The sequence below is a fragment of the Camarhynchus parvulus genome, chromosome 7, assembly GCF_901933205.1.
Source record: "Camarhynchus parvulus chromosome 7, STF_HiC, whole genome shotgun sequence".
NCBI lineage: Eukaryota > Metazoa > Chordata > Aves > Passeriformes > Thraupidae > Camarhynchus > Camarhynchus parvulus.
In genome coordinates, this window is record NC_044577.1 from 7,371,095 (window position 1) to 7,393,996 (window position 22,902).

The window sequence follows — 22,902 nt, forward strand, 5'->3', positions numbered from 1 at the left end:
AGCTTTTATAAAATTTGAAAGCATTTTCAATATCAGACTGAAAACTATTGCTCAGTTTACTTGCCTCGCCATAATAATAATGATGATGATTTTGGTGTTAATGTTATGGTGGGATTTGGACTCCTGGCAGGTCCTGTCTAACACAAGCTATTCTATGTAATATTCTGTAATCATTTCACCATTGCTTTCCTAATCACACATTGTGAGAAGTCATGTAGTTCTGTTTCCTGAAAGAAATTTGTTCCCAGAATTTTACAGGAGCAATACTGTATTTTATCTGCCTCTCTGGTCATGTCTTAAAAGTATTCAAGAGGACTGCACTTAATTTCACCTGATTTTGAAGGACAAGAAGTTAAATTTACTGAGTATATTTTGCTATTTTTTTTAAGTATTTTAGAGATTTTTATAATAGGGTATCTTTTACTTAGAAATACAGCTACATCACATGCAACATTAACGACACTGGTATTGAAAGGACACATTCAATCACCTACCTTTCATCCACCAGGAAAAAAAGAAAAACCAGGTTTTTTTCTGAGATGCTCCACAAATATCCGAAAGGGTTTTTTCCAGTTTTACTAGAAAGTGATTAACCCCTGCTCTTCACAGCCAAAAGTCTCTTTAATACACTGCATGTCCTATTTTGTCACCCTGAACAAACTACATTTTGATCTTGACAGAAGACAACAACCAAGCAAAGATACTGCTCAGTCTGATTTCATCTCACGAGCGATTATCAAACGCAATCAAAGCTGTCCAGTTCCCATGGTTTGGGTACCTTTCCTCTCAGGAATACTTTTGCAAGGACATTCCATCCCCTGGTATGGTTGTTTCAAAAGAAAAAATGGCTTCTGGCTGCCTCAAAGGTGCTGAAGTTTACTCTAGGTGGAAACCCCTATTTTCATGCAGAGACACCCCCCAGGTGGGTTTTTTAATTTTGTATGTGCATTTTTGAACAGATTTTACTCTCAAACACTACACAGTAAATTCTGCTTATTTTTTCTATATTACAAATTTCATCATTAGTCCCCTCCATAACCAAGAGAAACATGATTTCTCCACATTTAACATTTGTCACATGAAAAGAGATCAACTGCTACACACAGTTACTTACACTACTTTCATCATAACCAAAGAGCCTTGTGTGATAATACAACTTTTGTTGTTGTTGTTGTTGTTGTTTTAATTAAGCATTTATGTTGACCCTCCAGAAATACAAACCAGAACCTGCAGTGTTTATTCCATACACTGGAGTGACAAACATACTTACAGTCAGAAATGTTTCCAAATGAAGAGCTACACTTTTAACTCATTTATAAACATACAGAAAGCCATTTTTTGAAGGGCCTTGCCACCATTACACCCACAGGAGAGATACTTGTTAACACAGCACAAAGGTTTCATCTCAGGTAGCTCAGAGTGCAATACCTGGATCACTGGAAAAGAAACAGCTGCAGTGTAATACATGGAAAGGCAATTATGGAAACCAATGTGATGCCAAGTTACTAAGCATTATCAAATAAGTTCTCCTGCCAACTATAGGAGAGAGCTATAATCCAGAGCTATAAAAATAAACACCCCAGCCCACAAAGATCAACAGTATTTCCTGCCTTTTTGCGCTGGCTACAAAATATTTTGATTGCACTTCTGTCAGGATCTAATGGAAGTATAGAAAATGCTTGTCAGAATGGAATTTTAGAAATCTGATGTCAGTGTCGTATTTCATACTTCCATTTTCCCAAACTATGCTTATCAACTGGGGGGAAAAGGAGGGAAGATAATTATTTAGAGAAACAAAGAAATGTATCTCATCCCATTATAATTGGTCATTAAATACAAAAGCATGTCAAGCCTTTTTTTTTTTTAATGTATGTTTTCTTGATTATTTTCATTCTGGAACACAAGGCATATTATTAACAAATACACAATATTAAATAATGACTTAAATTCAACCACATTGCTTACTAAGTTCTCGGACAATTCCAGAGAACATTAAGTAGCACAGAAGGTCTTGAAAAACAGAAAATCCCTAAGTTTTAATTGAAATCTGGGCTGATTTAGCACAAGGCTGAAAGAAAGGTATACTTTTCTTTTCCCCCTTTTTTCCCCTCCCAGCTCTCCCCAACAATCCAGTGCTGCCAGTGTGATGCTGCAAAGAAAGGAACCAGTGAAACAACAAATGTCTCCTCTCAACAAGGGGCTCAACTCTTCCCCCATCTGAGTCTCACAGCTTGTGAATTCTCTGGCTCCAAGTCCATTTTTCTTGTTTACATAATTTTTGAATCAAGTCAGCATACTGGAAACATACATGGTAGTGCTCTAGCAAGGATAGAGATCTTCCTGGCTCTAGGGACAGCAGTTACAGATGTTGTGAAAGATATGGGGGGCGCTTATCTCACTGTATTAACGACTACTTACACAGGGATATCAGTTATGAAATTCTCCTATGGTAAAAAGTCTGATTTCTAAGCACATTTTTGTCTAGTAATTCAATTTCCTGACATAAAAAGCTTAATTTTTCATAACAAGTTAAATTCGTTTTATTCTATTTTCTGCCTCTTTTTTGGTAATACAGTTTGACCAGAAAATAAAGAAATTTTAAAGTATAAGTTAATCCTAAACATTTCCATAAAAATTCGGGGGAAAAAATAAATAATATCTCACTATGACAACATTCACAAAGCCTTGCTCTTCTTTTTAAGTGATACACTAATATTCATTCATCAACATAATCAATGCTTTTCTTACTTTTGCCCCACATATGCATACACAGATTTGTTCACACTTCAGCATTTGCCCCAGTCTATTAAGAAAAGCTCTGTAGCAATCAGGACATTTCTATATTTCCAGGAGATTACATGATCTCAAGAACTTCAAACGTTCACTTATCTGGATATTAATCTTATCAGTTGCTTTTCTTCCTGACTTAACATACAGAAAAGAACAACATGGACATAATTTGCCTAATTTTATTCATTTCAGTGGACCACAAGGTTGATGATACTCCAATGCTTTATTTAAATAACAAAACATTTCAGTCAGGAGACAAACAAGCCTCCTAGGGTTACGTTTAGGTAGAGCTATTAGTAGTTCTACTAACATCACAGAATCTAAGGCAACACTTGCAGTCCTAACAAGAACTTGCCCAGCTCCTGAGGGACCAGGCAAAAAGATCTGCTCCTCTTTTAAGACATTTACAATGGTATCAGTGAAAATACTAAGTTAACTACTTCTGAGTGGGAATCAACACACTGAAACCTGTCTGTTTCCGTCCTGCGCAACATCACATAGTACCTGAAATGGCATCCACTGATCACTCAATACAAGGCCATACCAGGGCTCAACTTCTCACCCAGGAGGGAAGAAAAGCTATTTTTCACGTCCTCCAGTTAGGAAAAAGAACTGTGAATCTCAGTAACAACATCACAACAACTGAATGAGGCCCTAATCCAAACTTTAATTCAGGCTTTTCAGGGCTGTGTTGGATGAGACCCCAAAAAGTAGTCAACAACAGCTTCTTACATTTTCAGTTGTTTTTCCAGTTTAGAAGTGTGTGTGCGTCGTGGGAGTTTCTCCTAACCCCAAATTATAGCCTGGAGGTTAGGAAATATTTCCAAATTCATGCATGTCCTTTACACGCAAGCTAAGCTTAGTAAGGACAAGAATTTCATTGTATGACTGCTAACTATGATCAGCATTAGCTATAGATACCACAAGAAATACCACAATAGGATCTCATCAGTCATTAATACATCATATTTTACAGACAATGTGGTCAAACACTAAACATGGGGCACACCTGGTTTCTGGATTATTTTACAGACCTTTAGCTTGCATAAATTGTTCCACTGAAGTAACAGTAGCACTGTAATTTACACCAGATGAAGACCTATTCCAAGATCTGCCTCTTCCAAACAGAAATGTCAGGAGAGTAAGTCAAATGATCTGACTTGATGGTACATTTTTTTCATGCATTAGTAACCTAAGTATGAAATTGCCATTAAGGGAAAAATATACTGCAAAATTATTTGGTGTTGAAAACCAACCCCAGAGAATCCTCTGCAGATGTGACCTTGGTTCAGCACAGCTCAAATAAGCCCTTCAGAGACATCCTGGGTGGGACTTGGCTGCCAACACAGCACCTTGGAACCCGGAAACCCAGACTGGTGCTGGGTTTTCTCTGGGGGATAAGGGGGTTGGGTTTTTAGTGTGGGGTTTGGGGTTGGGGTTTTTTGAGGCAATCAGGTCCCCAGACAACTGCTGTCCCGTGGAAGTATCTTGTTCCAATCTCCCTGACTAATATGTATGGAAGATCCCATTTGTATATCTCCATCTACCCAAGCATGGCAGTAGCCAACAATCCTTGGGTTTAGTGCCAAAAATAATGTTAGTGTATATTCTGTTAGTGAAATCAGAACAGTCATCTAGAAAGAACCATGGAGACAGAACCAGGACCAAAATTAGATATCACACCAGCCTCTCCCCAAAATTAATAATCTACCATTAATGCCAAATTATAACTTTATGTTACCACAATTCAAGTATGGCCTTTTATAGAAGTTTAATTGCTGGAAAATTTCTATCAAGTGTCTGTAGCTAAGAATATAAGTTCTAAACAAGTATTTCTAAAGAAACCAAGACAATCTTACACTAACAGTTTAAGATCATGAAAGTTAAACATAGTCTATTCCCTTGTCCACTGGAGAAATGAATGAAAGCAGACCCCGCCATTAATTGGGTTTTTAATCACAGTTATGCTCGGATAAGATTTTGCACTCGAAATCTGAGACTTGGAGCACACAGGGAAATGTCTGCAGCATGCATCAATGACCTTTTGCAACTGAGTTCTGGTATTGAAACAGGACTTTTCAAATGTCCCAGCATGATCAGTTCTAGGGGCTTGGTCCAGATCCAAAACTCTGGGCTTGTTTAATAAGGAGATTCCAGGCAGCCCACAGCTGACCCTGGGCAGCCACACTGGAGCTGCAGTTTGCTGACGTGGACGAGCTCTGTGCTGGGGACTGAGTAGGTCCAGATGCTCCTTCTCTCTTCAGAAAGGAAATTATAGTCTATAGAAGAGGAGCTTGGCACAGCCAGCTTTCTAAACTAGGAAATTTCATGATCTGCTGGAATATATTAAAATGTACATTTTTAACTCCAACAGAGACATAGCTTCTCTCTGGAACAAACACTTGATAGGAGCAGAGTTAGAGGGCTAAGGGAATGCAAGGGGCTGGATGATTTCATTACCCCTAAGCTAAGGTAGTTGGCAAACATGGGTATGGTTTACTGCTTTTTTGCCTTTTTTGTTATGAATTGTATAGATAATTGATGGCAGGTTGCCTAGAGCCTGGGATAGGCCTCCTGCATGAAAGCTGAAGTAAATAAATGGTGGCTTGCCCTTATTTCACTGGTTCTGTGGCTTGACATTTAAAGGTACCAGCCTAAAAGAATGGAGCAGGCTCATCACACACAGTGGCAGCCTGGATGTCACCTCAGGATCAGCTCCTGGGTCTCAGCACTGACATCAGGCCCAAACTCTTCCGGCAAAAGGGAGAAATTTCCAAGCGGTTTTCCAAAGACCACTGTTTATCAAACTCTGAATTTACACTACATACTGCAGACCAGAGGAAAAACAAATAAAACATGTGAAACAATAAAAAACATGTGAACAAATAAAACCTGGGAGCTGCATGATAAAAATAAAAAAAAAGTTTCACTCATCATTTTCTCAGCCAAAATTTTTCTTGTACAAATAAACCTATAAATATCAGATTCAAATAAAGTGTTTATCATCTCAGTTACACACAAAATCTGCACAGGTGGCTCTTCTTCAAACTAGTGAATAGTATTTTCACTACATGTAAAATATCTAAGGTTAGTAGTTCAGTGCCAAGCATATCAGAATCAAATTTCCACTTCACAATCTCCTTGGCTGTGAAAATAAAACTTCACTGTTCAAAACATTAACTTGAAATTAATCACTTTTCTTACCTTCATGCTGATCTGTAAAGGCAAACAATGAAAGTGTACATGTTTATTCTGTTCTTTCCAATGTAGGAATCAACTTGGAATCATAATTAGGATCAGCAGTCAAGCACTAGTTTTCTTTTTGTTTCACTAATGGGAATTGATACATATTAAAGAAACTAGTTCTCCCTTTTTACCCTCAAAGTAATTAATTTACAACAAAAACAAATTTGGAGTGAATGATATGTGTTTTTTTCATGGCGCAGAATTGAGGGAAGGCATAGCGTGAGGGAAGGCATAACTAACCATGCATTTCCCATAACTGCTATGTAATTTCAACTTAACTGCACTGTAAGCTCTATGAAGTCCCTCCATGAAGTAAATTTTCTCTGCACACCTCATTGCTGTGGCTGCCTGGATTTATGTAATCGAGAACAGTTTGAGGTCAATTTGGAAAAAGGCCTCATTGATCATTGGCAAGCTGTCTCTGAAAAGAATACACTCTGAGGAGCCCAGTGCTAAACGCACAGAGACAGAAGAGCCAATTGGTGAAGTACTGGTGACTGCTTTATTCAGAACATAATTACCCTTGAGAATCTCTCAAGGGCAATAAATTAAATCCCAGATGCACGCCTGGAAATAAATACTGAAAGCACAGAAAGCACAGAATAGCACTGATGTCAATCATTCACCTGGTTACAGGAGCATCTTCTTTCAAACAGGACAGAACATAAAAATGTCTAACAGTCTTTTGCAAAACATCCTCCTGCAACTGAGCTACACAATTGAATATTCCTGCCATTTTAGTGTCAAGCCTAAGAGGCCAGGAAAGCTTATACTACTGCCTCAGAAGTGCACTGCACAGGAGCCAGGCTATGCTTCATACAGGCTCCAGAACTGCCTTTACAAATATACTCCCTTTCAATCAGGCCTCAAAACCACCTGACGTCCTGGTATCATCTTCCTTAATACCAACTTCTTATGAACATAGGTAACACCTTAAGCTGAGTGGGAAACTTTCCTATACAACAACTGATTAATTTCAGGTAATTGCTAAACTATGCACATGTTAGGAAAATAGAGAATTTAAATGCCCAATGAATCAAGCAGAAATGCAAAGTCGGTTTTGGATCAAAAAGAGCTGCAATATGCTTCAATTTTTTCTGCTCTCTGTTCTCTTTTTATACTCTTATGCAGACTGCATAACATATAGACCGGCCTGTTCAAGACATCATCAAATTTTTCCTTTTTATTACAAAAGGAATATTCATGCCCTGACCAAACAGTCCACATTAAAGTCCATACTACTTCCATTTCTTTCTGCAGAAAATTTCTCTGAGTAAACGCAGTCTAAAGCCCTGGTGCAACGCATGCCATGAGCTTTAGTCACATATGACGTGCCAGAAATTTCACAGGCTACAAAAACCAGCATTTTGCAAGCATGTCAGACTCTTCCTTGTATAGCTCTGTGTGTGCTAACACAGGTACTGGAAAACTCATTATGCATTTAGTTGGACTAAAAGGAAAACATTACCCTTCAGGCACTTTGCATGAAGACAATCTCATTTCCAAAACCAGATCGGTCTGGTTGCAGCCTCCTACAAGTTTCCCACAGGATGGGAATTAAAAAAAAAATAAGACAACAACCAACAAGAAAAGTAGTGTAAGCTAGAACAGCAAAAATGGTATTTTTAAGAAATACATTGTGTTCTTTAGCAGTACATCTATCATTAAGGATAATATTTAGATCTGCAATTTCTTGCAGTCTCAAATCTCCTACTGGGCTACAAAAATGTATAGCAGAGAATGGCACACGCCTACATCACCCTCAGGGTCAGGGACTATGCTTAGTTCATTAAGACTTGAAAGAAACATTTTAGATGCCTGAAGATATTGTGCTGCATTGCACAAAAATATAATTGCTGTAACAACCTACAAGTGACACAGCAGATGATTTTTCTTTTTCTTATCTGTGCTCCTGAAACCTTGTCAATCTATTCCTAATCAAACTGGAGATAAGGTTTTCAGTGTGACAGAGGCTAATGTCAGCCAGAACCACCTGCAATTTTTTTAATTAAACTTGCCTCAAACCAGGCTATACCATTTGTTGATGTCTTCTCAGAGCAAGGCAAGCAGTACAAGAAGCATTGTTTTAACAGGACACAGAAAGGGAAAGAGAACCTTCTTCTGCATTAGCTCTGAAATCCCTTGTAAATCTTCATCCTCCTTATGGTAAATAACTCCAGGAGGAAGGAGAAAAAAAAAAACAAACTATGCCCATCCCCCCAAAAATCTAACAAACTTATATCACCCTGCGAAAAAATCTTGCCTTGTACCTCCTGAGACAAATACAAAAAGAACCAGGCCAAAGCAAGATCTAGCTTCAAGCTTCACAGTTTGTTAGATATCAAAAGGGGTCATAATAATTAGCTATTTGTCTTGCCTGATTCTGACAAAATGTCCTAAAGCTCACTCTGCCATTTCAATAAATAGTTATAATTCAAGACAAAAGCAAAAGCCAGAGGATCAGTGCGCTGGTATTTACATCTCATTGTGAGCTGCATTCCATTGTATAAACAAGTTACTTAGAATTTTCTAAGTCATGCAAACTTCAAGGAGGAATTTCAGTCTCTCAGCCTCCAGAAGGGAGGAGATTTAAGGGGAAAAAATAAATAAATAAAAAGAAAGAGAGAGAGAGAAAGTACATGCACACAAGAATAAAACTTATTTAGCCATCTCATGAGGAAATAAAATTCACTTTGGGGTAAAAAAATAATTCTGATTTTTTGATTTTGGTGACCAGAAGCATAAGGTGGCAGTTGTGACAAACTAAAAACTAACTTTAGTAGAAGCAAATCCTTTTGCTTAAGCAGCCCCAGATCTGTGCTTTCAAAGTAAACAGCTGAAAGTCAGAAGATGAACCACTCCATTAATCCTAGCCAGACTCAGATTTATATGATTATGCTGGGAGACAGCAGGCATCCATTAAAGCCAGACCTTTTTTTCTTGTGGGAGGGTAGAAACCAAAGGACAAACTGGGTAAAGGTCTTTAAATGTGGGCTCAGCACAGCCCATACATCTACTGTGATACCCTATAGTAAGTGCTGCACAGTATCTCCCAGCTGTGTCCAAGAGCAATGCCCAGAGGGCATTATTTGATGAAGCTACACATTTCCAGGACCTATACTCCTGCATCCTAAGACCACCCCAGCTAATTTGACTATTGGTGAATACTAAGTCTGGGTAACAATACTATTTAAGAGTGCATGCTTTCACTCCAACTCGTATTTCAGCCCACAGACCAGCTTCAGCTCAAAAGCAGTGCTATATTTCAGCTATATTTGCAGACTCCTTTTCAGAAGTTTAAACATTTAACCAATAGGGTAAGAAGACTTAAAAGAAAAAAGAGCAGCCCAGGCAGAATGCTTTACTCCTTTTCTCAAGAGAACTCTACTTGGCAGGTAGTACCAATGATGTAACTTGGGCTTTGAATGCAGGGATGTGGATGCAGCCATGAAGAGCAGCAGCAGCAGAGTCCTGCTCTCTTCCCTGGCATTTTGAAATTGCATGTCAGGAATTGCTCAGGTGTGATTCCAGCCCCAGTAAAAGAAAGGCAGGGTACTGTCACACCAGAAAGTCTCCTCTCATGGCATTGAATCAACACTCACTCACATTTATAGGACTCAGACTAAGCCACAGCTGTATCCTGTTAGAAAACAGGACCATAGGAGCATCCCCTTTCCAGGCAGAGTCACATTCCCTTCTGCTATCATCACTCCAGCCTAGGGGTCCCAAAGCATTCTTCCAGACAGAGCTAGAGATCAGGACGTTAGAAGCACCAAATGCCAAGTCACTCTCCAGACTAAGGCATGCTGAAGTCTGTCCCAAACTTAAACCTTTACTGAATCTCTTGTAGCTTCATATAAAAGTTACCAGGAGTTTTTCTATTATATTTAGCATTATTAGGCACACAGATCACCTTGAGAACCCCAAAAGCCTTAACTTCCATGTTCTTCTGTACATGTGTAGCCGAGATGATGCAAGAACTTTTAATATGTCAGATTTGAGCATAAAGCAAACTCAAACCAAAACCACCAAGATTCCCTTGGTTTCCAGTGAAACCAGAAACTGGGCTGTGTTTCTGTATTGATGTTTACTGATGACAGGAAGCCAAATCACGTGAGTTTGTGCAAAAATGTCAGTATAACTGATAAAAGTTATTTAAGATAGCTGTTCTATTTAAGATAACTCACTGCTGCATCATTTCACCTAATCAAATCTTACTTCAGCTTAAAAAATCCTGAAGCTTGTTGCCCTCTTTTAAAAGAAAAACTGAAATAATTAAATTTTTCCTTCATTAAGGAGAAAAAAAAAGGCATAAGTTGTCTCATTGCAATAAATAAGACTATTCATGTGCCTCAAGTTAGGTTCTAAACTACTCTCCTGAAAGGGAGATTTAAATTACCAAATATTTACTTTACATGTTCATTACATTCAAACACAAAAAAATAAACTGCCTGTAAAATAGATAAATTCCATACTGCAGAGGTTTCCTAGGAAACCAGGAAAGGCTCAGAGAAACAGACAACAGCTGGAGGGGAAAAAAAAGCCAACCCCAAGAACTAAGTGCTCCATACCCTCATTTTAAAAACCACGAGAATGCTATCACTAACATTAAAGCAGTGCCTCTCACACTGGTTGGCCCTGGCACTCTTCATAGGGGCAAACATACACAGCCTAAAGAGATCAAGATTTAGCTCTTCTCTCCCCATGATCTCACCTTGCTCTCCTCTCCAAAAAACAACAACAAACCAAACCAAGAACTGTGTGTTTTTGCTAAAATGTGGTACGGCTGCACTGTTGGCGTGTACACTAAAAAGGACAGCCAACCCCAGAGAGATGCCTACTGAAACCGTACAGCAAGCAGGTGATTCACAAGCCAGAGATTTCTTTGCTGAGGAGCCAGATTCCACTTCAGAAACCAGCCAGCTATTCAACATGAAAATCCATGCCATTCCAGAAATGTATTATTAGCACAATGACTCAGTATGTATATTACAGTAGTACCCCAAGGCTACATTTGATATCAAGGATGCTTTGTGCTCTGCACTGCACAAATTCATAGGAAGGCCCTGCATTTTACAGAGAAAATATAAAATCAAAGCATGCCAAAGTTATTCAAGCTCACTGTCCAGGTTTAGATGGAATTTTCTATCATTACAGAAAAGAAAAAAAAAGGGTAAAATAACTTGTCTAACCTCAGTCCTAATTTCCTAATTTTTGAAGTAGGTTCCCAGCACTCTGCCAGGCACCACTATAATTCCAAGATTCAGTGTGGTGACAGCAGCCATACTGTCATGTTGGCTCCTCCTTCTCCCCATGGCTCCATTTTCCATGTTCTGCTCTGCTTGTGACCAGGCTCAATGCCTCTGACATCAGGTTCTTCCCTGCCTTTGTTGTTGCCAATGCATTTTTCAGTCCTTTCTGCCTCTTGCCAAAGCAAGCATTAAACATCTGGAAATCATCCTCCATTACTTTCACCAGCGAGGTGCATCTGCCTTGCACTGTAGTTCCCATACAGTGCAAAGACACCACACTCACATAAATCTGTAAAATGCCCTAAAAAAATCTAACACACCATATATTAAACCATTTTAATATGTACCCTGCAGTAAGTTACAAACATGCTATTTTCTTTAAAGATGTAAGCATATATACTGGGGATCTTTACAGACCACAACACTCCTGATTCCAGAGAGTTCTAAAGTACAGTTATTTACTCTAAGGATTGTGTTCTCTTCCTAGCATGTGAAATCTTTCTAGTATTAGAAACCCACAGATTTTCAATGCATGTATTATGGGTGCTGGTTTGGGAATTTTAAGGGTAAAAGAAGTCACTCCAATGGAAAATTAATACAGAGGAAAAGAGATAACACTTTTTTCCTTTGCACTTTTTCCACTATGAAGGAGTAGAAAATGCAGGCTACTTCCACCCCTTTTCCACAGTCCAAAGTCACAACAGGACAATGACCCCTTGGTTGTATGGAGCTGCAGGCTCCTCGAGAGGTCCAAGCCCCATCACACTCCCAACCCCCCTCTGGAAGTTCCTGCCTCTTACGTCCCTTTCTCTTCTATTCTCAGAGCTCTGGACACACTGAGGATTATTCAGAAGAATTTCAGGAAGCCTCCAGGAGCCTTTGAGAAGTGAGATAACCCAGTTACTCAATGGTATCTTTCCTACCAAGAGACTCATCACTGATATAAGCAATAAAGCCAAAAATAGATCATACTTGGTTTAAAAGACCCAAAACTTTATTGGTTTATTGATTATATCACTTGTCAACAAAAATTATAATTGATAACCTGGATGAACTAAATTCACGGTAACTTGATTTTTCTGAAATAGCATAGATGGCTTAAAGATGACTAAATTGTCCTCAGTATTTGGAAAATGAGACACTCCAGCTGAAGGAAAAAACTCCTACTTTAAAGTAGACAGAAAATAAGTCATAAATAACTGTCATAAGATAGCAATCACTATGGCAATTCAGCACATTTTTATTACATCTGAAGATTTGATAGAACCCTGTAAAGAAAGTATTTGTGAAAAGCTGAGTGTAAAACAGCTTCTGTTTGCTGCTTCTGCTTTAATTTTTTCCTTAAATATTTTTTCTTGATCTACTGGGACTGGAGACATGAGATTTCAGACTAGAAAGTGATTTAATATCAATCAAGCTTGTCTATGATTTCTTGAAAGAGAGAGAACTGCTTTAAACAAGATGCTCCCTCAGCATAACCTCTGAGTACCTATGATAATACAGCTGGCCCGAGACAGTTCTCCTCAAATGAGGAACAGTTCCCTTCTGGCTTTTAGCTGGATTTTCACTATCATTTTAACGTGAAGCAATGATCTTGGAGCAACTGGGCCAGGACAAACTCACAAATTGGCAGAAGGCAGGTTTAGATTAGCTACTAGAAAGAAATTCTCTCCTGTGTGTTGGATGAAGCACTGGAACAGGTTGCTAAGAGAAGCTGTGACTGCCCCATCCATTGGAAGTGTCCAAGGCCAGGTTGGATGGGGCTTGGAGCAAGCTGATGTAGTGGAAAGTGTCCCTGCCCATGGCAGGGGGTGAAACAGGATGAGCTTCAAGGCCCCTTCCAACCTGAACAGTTCTGTGATGATTCTTCCTTTTTCTCCCTCAATCTCTTCCTACACTACACTGCCATTATGCCCATAATCCTGCACTTCAGGTGGTCAGCTTGCTGATGGGTGCTGGCAAGCACTTAATGACCAAAGAATACTTGGAGAAGATACTGTATGGACCTTCTCTGCCAGACATCTCCTGCTCAGCAGGGAGCAGACCTCAGGGACACAGTTTACTCTTCTGTTCTTACTCTAAATGAGTTCATGTCCAAAGCTCTGAATTCCTGCCAGCAGTATCAGAGTCGTTGTTTGTGTTTCTATTCAGCCACATTATCCAAAGAACAAGGGCACAAAGATTCAAATTAATTCTTTAGTCCTCCCATGCTACTGCTGCATAGTCCAAAGGCTATAAATGAAAAGTAGTGAAGACACAAACCACCATGAAAGCTTTTCAGTATGAAAACAACTTCATTATATCATTCTCCCAGCTATACTGCTCACACAGAGCTGCAGAAAAATGCAAATTCTCCAAAGCTCCAAACAAGTTTCAGCTGGCAGCAACATGGCCAAGGAACAACCTTAGGAGAGCTCTCCAAAGACAAGACCTATCTTCAGCAGCAGATACAAACAGAATCCCGAGGGTCTGCATGAATAGAAGCTCCCTGAACAGAGAGCATCCCACCACTGGCCCTCTGACAATCATTCTTAGTCTTGGTGCTTATATAACACATGACCTTTCTGCAGCAAATGCGGGTGGGATAGTGGAATAATGGAATTGTTTCTCACTGCAGAATAAAAGGCAGCACAGCAGGCTATGAAAAATGTATGTTGCTTACTAAGAAGAGATAATTGTAAGCAACGGTTTGGGTATTTTAATTACCACAGAATCAAGGCTTTATCATCATTCAAAGCTTCCAACACATTACTGTTTTCATAATTATAAATCAAATTATAAAATAACCATTTATATTAAAATAATTGTGTTACTTCCTATAGTCCATACCACTGGTTTATCCTTTCTTGTAGTTCTGGAACAGTACTAACTCTTCAAACTTCTCTAAATTTAAGCTAGGAAAAGCATAGAATCACAGAACAATCCATGACCAAAAAAAAAAAAAAGTATCTAGAGAAACAGTATTATTTGCACATGCACAATGCACTGATTACATAAAAGACATAAATAACACATGATGCCACCCCCTGGGGTACCTCTGTTCCTCTAAGTGCTACAGGACTGTAGCCATTTTTCTCCAGCTTCAAAGTACCTGGTTTCTCATTTTATGCCATGGACAGAAATATATTTTCTTCATTAAACCTGGAATTAATACATCCTACTTTCCAGCTCAAATCATACCTGACCCTCTGCACATGACAGCCTCACCAGGGCATTCAAGAATGGTTGAACAAGGTGGGTCTGTTGCAGCTTGAGATTTCAGGCAGTGCAACAATCCTTCCTCGTGCTCTGAAAGTTCAAACTCCAAGAAGCCTTTGTCAAAAACTGAAATTCCAAGTTAATCTGATTAATTTATTCATTTTACATTAAAGGATACTTGGGTTCGCCTTGTTGGTTGTATAAAGAATGGGGGGTTTGTCTACACAATAAATTGAAGTGCAAGTCTAGTCTCCCTTCCCTGACTCAACTGAGAAATCCGCTGGATTAACACTGATTTATTCTCTCTAAGAAGAATTTCTGAGAAAATTATATCATCAGGACTTTACACACAAAAATGTGCAGGGTCACAATGACAAACATAAGTGAAATAGTGCACATATAAGGAGGGATCACATGCCTCCAGCTGGAATTCCGACTATTTTTTATTAGTTTGTTATTTCTTGGCACTGAGTTTGTTGCCTTCCTCTGTATATGGAAAAATAGTTGTATACAGGCCATGAACATCTGCTCAGTTTTTTAAAAGGATTATATTGTTGCATGAATGTCTGCCTTTGCAGTTTCTGCTTCCCTGCACATACACACAAGAATCTGTTTCTTTTCTGAAAAAAAAACCTAAAACCAAGTTATGTGTCCAGTTGACCATTTTAATTCTAACCACAGAAAAATCATAACTTATAGTTTACCTAGATAGTAAACACAACTTCAACACCAGGAGTTTTTCCTAAGCAGGGTTTCCTAGGAGCATTTATCACCAGTCAAGGGATTTGGTAGATACTTCTTTTTTTCTGAAAACTTCTAAAGCATTAGCAAGTTAAAAAATATGTATTTTTAACCAACTTACATTTAACTACTGTTAAACAGGACCAATCCTGCATGTTTTCCATGAACAAATCAAGCTGATAGAATATTATCACACTGAAACAAATTGTAAGGATGAAAAGACCTCGCCAAGAAACGAAGACTGAGCATGTTAAAACATGAGTCATGAAATGACCGTTCAGTTTCTATGGCAATAATCCATATTTGTAAACATCGGGGAGAAAAAATGCCTGCCCTAACAAACACAGCATGCAATTATTCTTCAAATACAATGAATTTTCCAAAAAACTACAAGTTAATGTAAATAGGTCAACCTGACCCTCAATTTTATGTATTCCATAATTCTGAGCAAAGTTTTGCTCAGGCTGAACAGAAGGAATCCTCTCAAGGAGTCTTCTTGTAGAAATTTCTGTGTAGAGTGTCCTTCCCACACTTTTACAGTCAGGAAAGTCAACCCCAAATTTTCTAATTCAATGAGTTAGTCCCCATGGAATTACAACTTTGTCTAATAGATACTAGATTCCTATTTGCTGCTTGCTTAGAGTTATATTAATTCCTATTTTTGAATTATTTACTATGCTTAAACCCCCAAACACATATACCTACATGCACACATATGCAGGTTTTCTCACTAAGAAAGCAGAGGTACAGACATAATCTGGGGATCTGGAACTTTTGGGGAAAAAAAAGAATCAATACAGCATAACCAGGGAATTATCAATTGCATTTACATATATAACCAGGTCCAGCCAGCATGGGTTTATGAAAAGCAGGTCTTGCTTGACCGGCCTTATCTTCTTTTATGACAAGGTGACCCACTTATGGGAGGAGGAAAAGGCTGGGATGTTGTCTACCTGGAACTTAGTAAAGTTTTGGTCACTGTTTTCCGAGGCATTCCCCTGGAGAAATTGGCTGCTCATGGCTTGGATGGGTGCACTGTCCACTGGGTAAAAACTGCCTGGATGGCCAAGCCCTAAGATTGGTGGCGAATGGAGTTAAATCCAGTTGGTATCTGGTCAGCAGTGGTGTTCTCCAGGGCTCAGTATTGTGCCCAGTTCTGTTCAACATCTTTGCCAATGATCTGCATGAGGGGATCACAGCAAGTTCACAGCCAGCACCAAGCTGAGCTGGAGCATCAGTCTGCTGAAGCAGTGCTGTGCAAACAGTTGGGTTCAATGATCTTAAGGGTCTTTTCCTAAACAATAGTTCTGTAATTCTAAGTATTATCAGATCCTCACCAAAATTGTGACAATTATAAAAAGAGGGGTGCTTTTCCTCTTTCATATAGAATCATACAATATCATTCTCCTTAGGAGCTGTGAGGACTATTTACACAGATGAAAGACCCATAAAATCCAAAGAAGCGTTTGGCACAAATACTCAATAATTCTTTTACTTTCTCATAGCTGCAGAGGGCTTTCACTTGTCATCTTATTCCCAACACTTGCCCCATTATTGGGACTGTGCAATCTAACAAGGCCTTATCTCCCTAAAGATAGTATCAGTGAGAAGATAATAGACACAGTTAACAGCCCCCATTCCAGCAGCTGAGCTGTTTGTGTCTCCAAAGTCAGTCCAATCTCCTGTCTCCCTTGCAGGGTTTCCAGACAAAAAGAAAGACCTTGAGAATTCAAAAAAGGCAAAGAGGATCATTAATCTAAAGAGATTTTTCTTTGTATACACTGTCAAATTAGATATTTTCAAATCAATACCAGGGCTCACACTGGTCTCAGCTGAAGGAGAGTTGACACCACAAGAGCTGGACAGGAAAATATAACTCAGACAAAGATACATGGCAAAAACTGATGAGAACCAAAGGCAAGTATAGGATTGAAGAGAAATATGGGAAATGGTGGCAATAAACCTCCACTGCCACACCCACATGCAATTTGCACAGACAACACTTCTTGAACAAGGTGATTCCCACAATTTCAAATCTGATCCAAAAGTACTGATTTTCCACTAAAGGTGTGTTTCTAATTTATTTTTAAAAAACTTTTACACTCCCAAGGGGATGGGAAAGGATCCCAGATGCACATCCTGCTTCTGCTAGTAGTTCCCTCTATGCCAAGGCCTAGGGAAAGAGGAAGGATTGTAGAGTTGTGTGGAAAACCCTGTATGAAAGGTTCAGAGCTTTCAGGTATTCAGCATTTAAACAGCACAAAATTTCAGCCACCTCCTGGGCACTTTCTGATCCTTTTGCATTTCTGAACTAGACCAGGTCTCTACAAAGAAACTAAAACCAGGATTTTTCAGTCCTTCTAGGATTTTGCAGCACTGACCTTATTGATAAATAACTTTTAAATAGGCACATTTAAACACTCTCAAAATGACCAATTTTGCTGTAATAGGTTTGGAAGTGTCTGGTTTTCACATTTTTACATGCATTTTAAGCACATGCACCATGTAGCACTACCAGCCAAGTGCTCTTGAGCAGAACAGATCAATCTGCAAGGGTTTCAAGAGGAAAAAAAATAATAAAGAAACTGGCATTACTTAAAAGCACAAGGTAATGGTAATTGGTAAAGGAATAGCAATTGACAAAAAGGTAAGCAGTATGTTTGGTTTGAAGCATTACAGTTCTTTCATTAAGGTTTTTTAACCATATTATCTGCTTTATTATATTCAACTTATCTATCAATACCAATCCCCCTTATGATAAATTCTGTAACATACTACCACAAAAGCTATTTCTTTCTGCCACTGCGTCTAAAGTTGACAAGCAGCATTCAACCCTTATTTTTTCTAGGACTGTCATGAAAAATGACTGGTACAACACTGGTTTACATCCTTTCTGAAAGTTGGATAGATTTTTCTAATCTACACTTCCTGAAGTGCCCTTCTTGCTTTCTCAGACACCTCTAATATTTATCTGATAGTACCTATATTCAAGTAGTACATAAGTGAATGAGAAATAAAGCACTCACAGAAAAAGTCACCTGCAGTAAAATACAGCATTGATAGATGTTAGACCTCTACACAAATACCAAACCCAAGACAAACTAAGAGTAAAATCTGCCCACTCTTCAGCATTTGTAGGCTTCAATCAGGAGCTAAATGAAAGGTGAAATCCCTTTCTTATGCAATGAAATGAGACCAATGTGTAGAATGCACCCTACTTCTATTTTCACTGCACCAACCCTCACACCACATGAAAATAGGTCTGGGTTTGGTTTCCTTTTAATATAATGAACATTGGAAAATGGTCTGTATAGTAGACAACAAAAGCTATTAATTCTCAAACAGGAAGATGAGTAAGTGATGTAAGTGTAAACAGATGTCACTAATTTATTACAACATATTTTGCTCTCTGACTTACCACGTACCTCTCAGTGGCCTCAGCCATCAGCACATGAGAAATACATCCCAGAATGTGTTGCTACATTACTGGTTTATCCCATAATTTCCATAATTCCAAAAATCTAGTAAATGTAATAACCCCACAGAAAACTCATATAAATTTTGCAATTTTTCTTAAATAGGCAAAAAGCTATAATTTTTATTAAATGGATACCAAAAATGAAGTCAGTATTTTCATAAGTGTTTTGTTTGGTATTACATGTAACTGAAAAATGCATAATACATGCCTCCCTTCATAGCAAGTATATGAATTACACTCACAAGTTTATATAAAGTGCCCCCTCTATGGGACTTCTCACACAGCTGTGCACGGGCAGGACAGTCTCATTTTGCTTTGTAGAACAAAAGTTTCAGAAATATTGCACTGGTTTATTCATTAGGCTTTGACTCCTCCTCACTTATGCAATCCAGCGTATTACCAGAGAGGTTCAGTTACAAGAAAAATTAGACCCTTAAAAATACACGATAAAGTAAGTGCAAACTGCATTGGAGGGTACATCCTACAATGTGCTGGAATGCCCTACAAAGGCACTTTGTAGGGCACAATTTAGAAAAGAAGCCAGTGCTACATATAAGAAGGCTAGGAAGTACGTTCTGGAGTACAATAGCTCTAGACTGTCCCACCACCAGCCCGCTCACATTTCAGGAAATCAACACAGATCACGACATCCATCCCGACTGATGAAAGAGTACAGCCACTACGCCTTCTCCTGCCTATCAGTGTCTCTCTCGCAGGCATTGAAACGCCACTAACACGAAGGGCTACCAAGCAGCCGCAGTCAGGGCAGGTCGGGCGGTGAGGCTCGCCGCCCTGCGCTCCTGCCCGCACGGAGCTCGCCCCGAGCCGCCGCTGCTCCGCTCCGCCAGCCCCCGGGCGGAGGGGAGGCTCTGTGCCATCCTCGGCGTCAGGCAGCCCCTCCACAGGAGCCTGGGGGAAAACGAGCCCGAGAAGTAAAGAAAGGAAAATGAAAAGGAGGAGGGGGAGGGGTGAAAAAAGGGAGAATCCACGTTTCTGCATTTCTCTAAAACAAAGAATGTGAGAAAGCAGATGTAGTTCAGCGAAAACGACTCCACCCTGCGAGGCTTCGCTGTTTACTCTCCCAGCTCGCTTGCCCAGCTGTCCTCCAGCCGCGTCCCAAGCCCTTTCTTTTGTTGGGAACTTCCCAGCGGCCGCAGCCCCGCCGGGACGGGGGGCTCAGCCCGAGCGCCCCGCGGCAGCACTTGGCCTTTGACCGCCCCTCCCGCTCTGTGCCCGCAGCCAGCGCCGCAAACCTCGGTCTTCCGCTCAAAAAGCCAAAGCGCAAACCCCTCTCTGCCCCCTTCTCAATACGTGAAAGCAAAAGTCTTACTCTCGTATCCCAGAGGTTTTCTGCTCCACTTACTAGCCAAATCACACAATAAACACACCGCATGCAAAGAGGGGGGGGATTATGATAACTGCTTTAGAGGCAGAGAGAAACTCACCACCTTCATACTCTTCCACTTCTTGCGCTTTTATGGTTATAAATCGGCCTAATAAAGCAGCGAGGATGAAAAAAGTTCTCGTTTGTACCAAGACTGCCATCATGCCTAGATATTAGACATGTATCCTCCCTGGGCAGCAAAAAGTGCAGAATCGTAAGGTTATTTTAGCACCATGAAGCCAGCTGAGGAGTCATTCTGCCTTTCCGCATCAGTTCCAGGACAAAGTCTGCGAGCCCTCTTTTCAGCACCAGCTCCACCGCAGTCTGCAAACGCTCTTTTCAGGGGATGCAGCTTTAAATAGGCAGAATGCTGCCTCCACTTTCTTCCTGCCCCTTTTCAGCTCGTTCAGGCTCCTAACCATCCACTCCCTGCCAAGCAACAGTCTGATTGATGGTAAATAACCGAATCAGAGCTGGCTTCACTCTTCCTTGAACTTTTCTCTTTACGAGCACACTTGCGGGATACTTTCCTGCTGCTGTGCAGTGCATGTGCTTTCCCAGGACCATTTATTAAGCAATCAAATGCAGAGTTTTAAGAAGCTGTCAGGAAGAGAAAGCTCTGCTTTTACTACACCCAGCGTACGCTTCCTAGAAATGGAGGGTATAGCCCCATTTGGAGCCAATTCCCTTATTAGGAACTCGACAGCCTCCAGCACGCCAGAGGATTTCCTCCTCTCCCTTGATAACTGCCCCCTGCCTCGCTGTGTTATCAATCGGGACTCCAGTCCCCTGAGAGGGACTCACAGAGCTAAAATAAGGCAGCTTTCTTCAGGAACTTGCAAACAATCCCCCTTCACCCGAAGGGAAATAATCATTCTCAAATGAATTCTTTTGCTGAATAATCTTTCCTCGAATGCCTACGTGGTCTGTATTTACTGTCCTACCAGTTGGGAAGACTGTTGGAAATCACTGGAAGATGCTCTACATTTTCAATACCAGAATGCCTGTTCAAACTATCCAAATACCTGCTTTTCTTCAGGGTTCTCTGCCCCTGTTCCCTGACAAACCTACCTAAGCCCCAGCCTAGTATTTAGCCCTTAACAATGTGCCTTAATTAGCATTCTAGCGTGAGCACTAAGCAAATCTCTCTTTTGTGGATCACTTGCAACTGGGAATAGAATGTTAAATTTTTTTCTTCCCACAGTGTTTATGGTCTGCTGAAAGGAAGCTCAGTCACTAATCCCCTCATTAGCTAAGAATGGGGTCATCTATACCTGCTGCAGGGAAATACAGATTCATCTGCTGGAAGGTTTTCTGTGTTCAGCTATTTCAGCTTGAGAACAATCCTATTTGAAGCAAACATCTTCACCTGGATTCATACAGATTGGAAATTCCCTGGCTAATCACAGGATGATTTAGCACCTCTCAGTGATGCAGAATCCTAAAGCCTGTGAAGTTTTCTTCTGCGTCTTCAAAGGACCAGAATGCCCAGAAGAAGAAAGGTAACCCAGAAAATGGGTTACAGTCCTGCAATGCTACATCAAACCTACTCGAATAGCAAAACCAGAGATGACTGTAAAAATACACTGAAAGAGAACATCATCAAAGTTCCCTACTCTCTTGCACCAAGCTGTCTTGACACTTCTTTTTCCCCCTGAGGTATTCAAAGACAGCTTCTGTGATTTCACTCCTAGAAGAGATTCCTACAGTGATATCTAAAAGTTGCCCTTCATATCTAATTCTGCTTTGATCCTACCACCAAATTATGACACGTAACTGAAACAGATGAACAACAGAATAGAAAAGGATACAAATTGAATCCATGCCCTTATGCTCCTTATAAATACTTCCTTCTATCATGGTTCTGCACTTAGAGATGGTTTCAGTTTTATTACAAGCATCATATGGAATCATTAAGTCTATCATTTTTCATTTAAACAAATCCACTTCCAGGTCTAAGCTTTTTGATAGCATTCCACTGGATTTGAGTGAGAGAAAATCTTCAGGTACTACTACTGTGAATAGAGTCAGACCAGGTAATTAAGAGTGAGCAGATAAATAATTCCAAATATGCTCAGTGTCACTTCTCCCTTCTTCCTCTCAATAGGGGAGAAGCCAACATTGCATAGAATAATACTGTATATTTATGCAGCAACTTCTCTCCAAGGGTTTTTTTTCACTTTTTTCCATAGATTTTAGGATTCTGTAAGAACAGAGGAATGTGGAATTTCGCAAATTAGCCCAAGGTCATGGATTCACTAGTAAAGCATTTTTGGAGCTCATTTTTCCTCTGTGCCAAGGAAAACTTACACAAGAAGAAACTTCCTTGGGAGGAGAATCTTGGGCCCCAACTCCTGGAGCAGATTCTTCCCCAATCCACCTTCATTGTTACAGATCCAGCTTACAGCATATAACCACACCTAATTTAGTAGACAGAGAAACTGCAGAAGTCATAGGACTGAATCCTCTTTGTCTAGTCCATCTCAGTAGAGAAATAAATGTGGAAAAGCAGGAAACAAAACCAGGCTCTTTCCACCAGCAGGAAACACTTTGAATTCAGGACTGACTCATCTATCAGTTTGTGGCTGATTACTCACAGGAGATAAAAAAGTGATATGACATGATTAAAAAATCACTTTCTAATAGAATCACAAAATAGTTAAGGTTGTAAAGGACCTTTCTAAGTCATCTAGTCCAAGCCCCCTGCAACAAGAAGGGACATCTTCAAATAGATCAGGCTTCTCAGAGCTCGCTCCAGCCTGACATTGAAGGTTTCCAGACATGGGGCATCCACCATCTCTCTGAGGCTCCTT

General features: G+C 39.9%; 1 protein-coding gene across 2 annotated transcripts in view; it reads right to left on the reverse strand.

The window, feature by feature from the left end:
* COL5A2 (collagen type V alpha 2 chain) overlaps positions 1–20,739 on the reverse strand; it is a 98,271-nt gene extending 77,532 nt beyond the window's left edge. Inside the window, exon 1 of one of the 2 annotated variants that reach the window (XM_030952459.1) lies at positions 20,151–20,739. In XM_030952459.1, the coding sequence (XP_030808319.1) occupies positions 20,151–20,253 (103 nt within the window). In that variant the 5' untranslated portion in view covers positions 20,254–20,739. The remainder of the gene's footprint in view (positions 1–20,150) is intronic. The other variant, XM_030952460.1, reaches the window with a different exon arrangement.
* Positions 20,740–22,902: the final 2,163 nt, after the last annotated feature.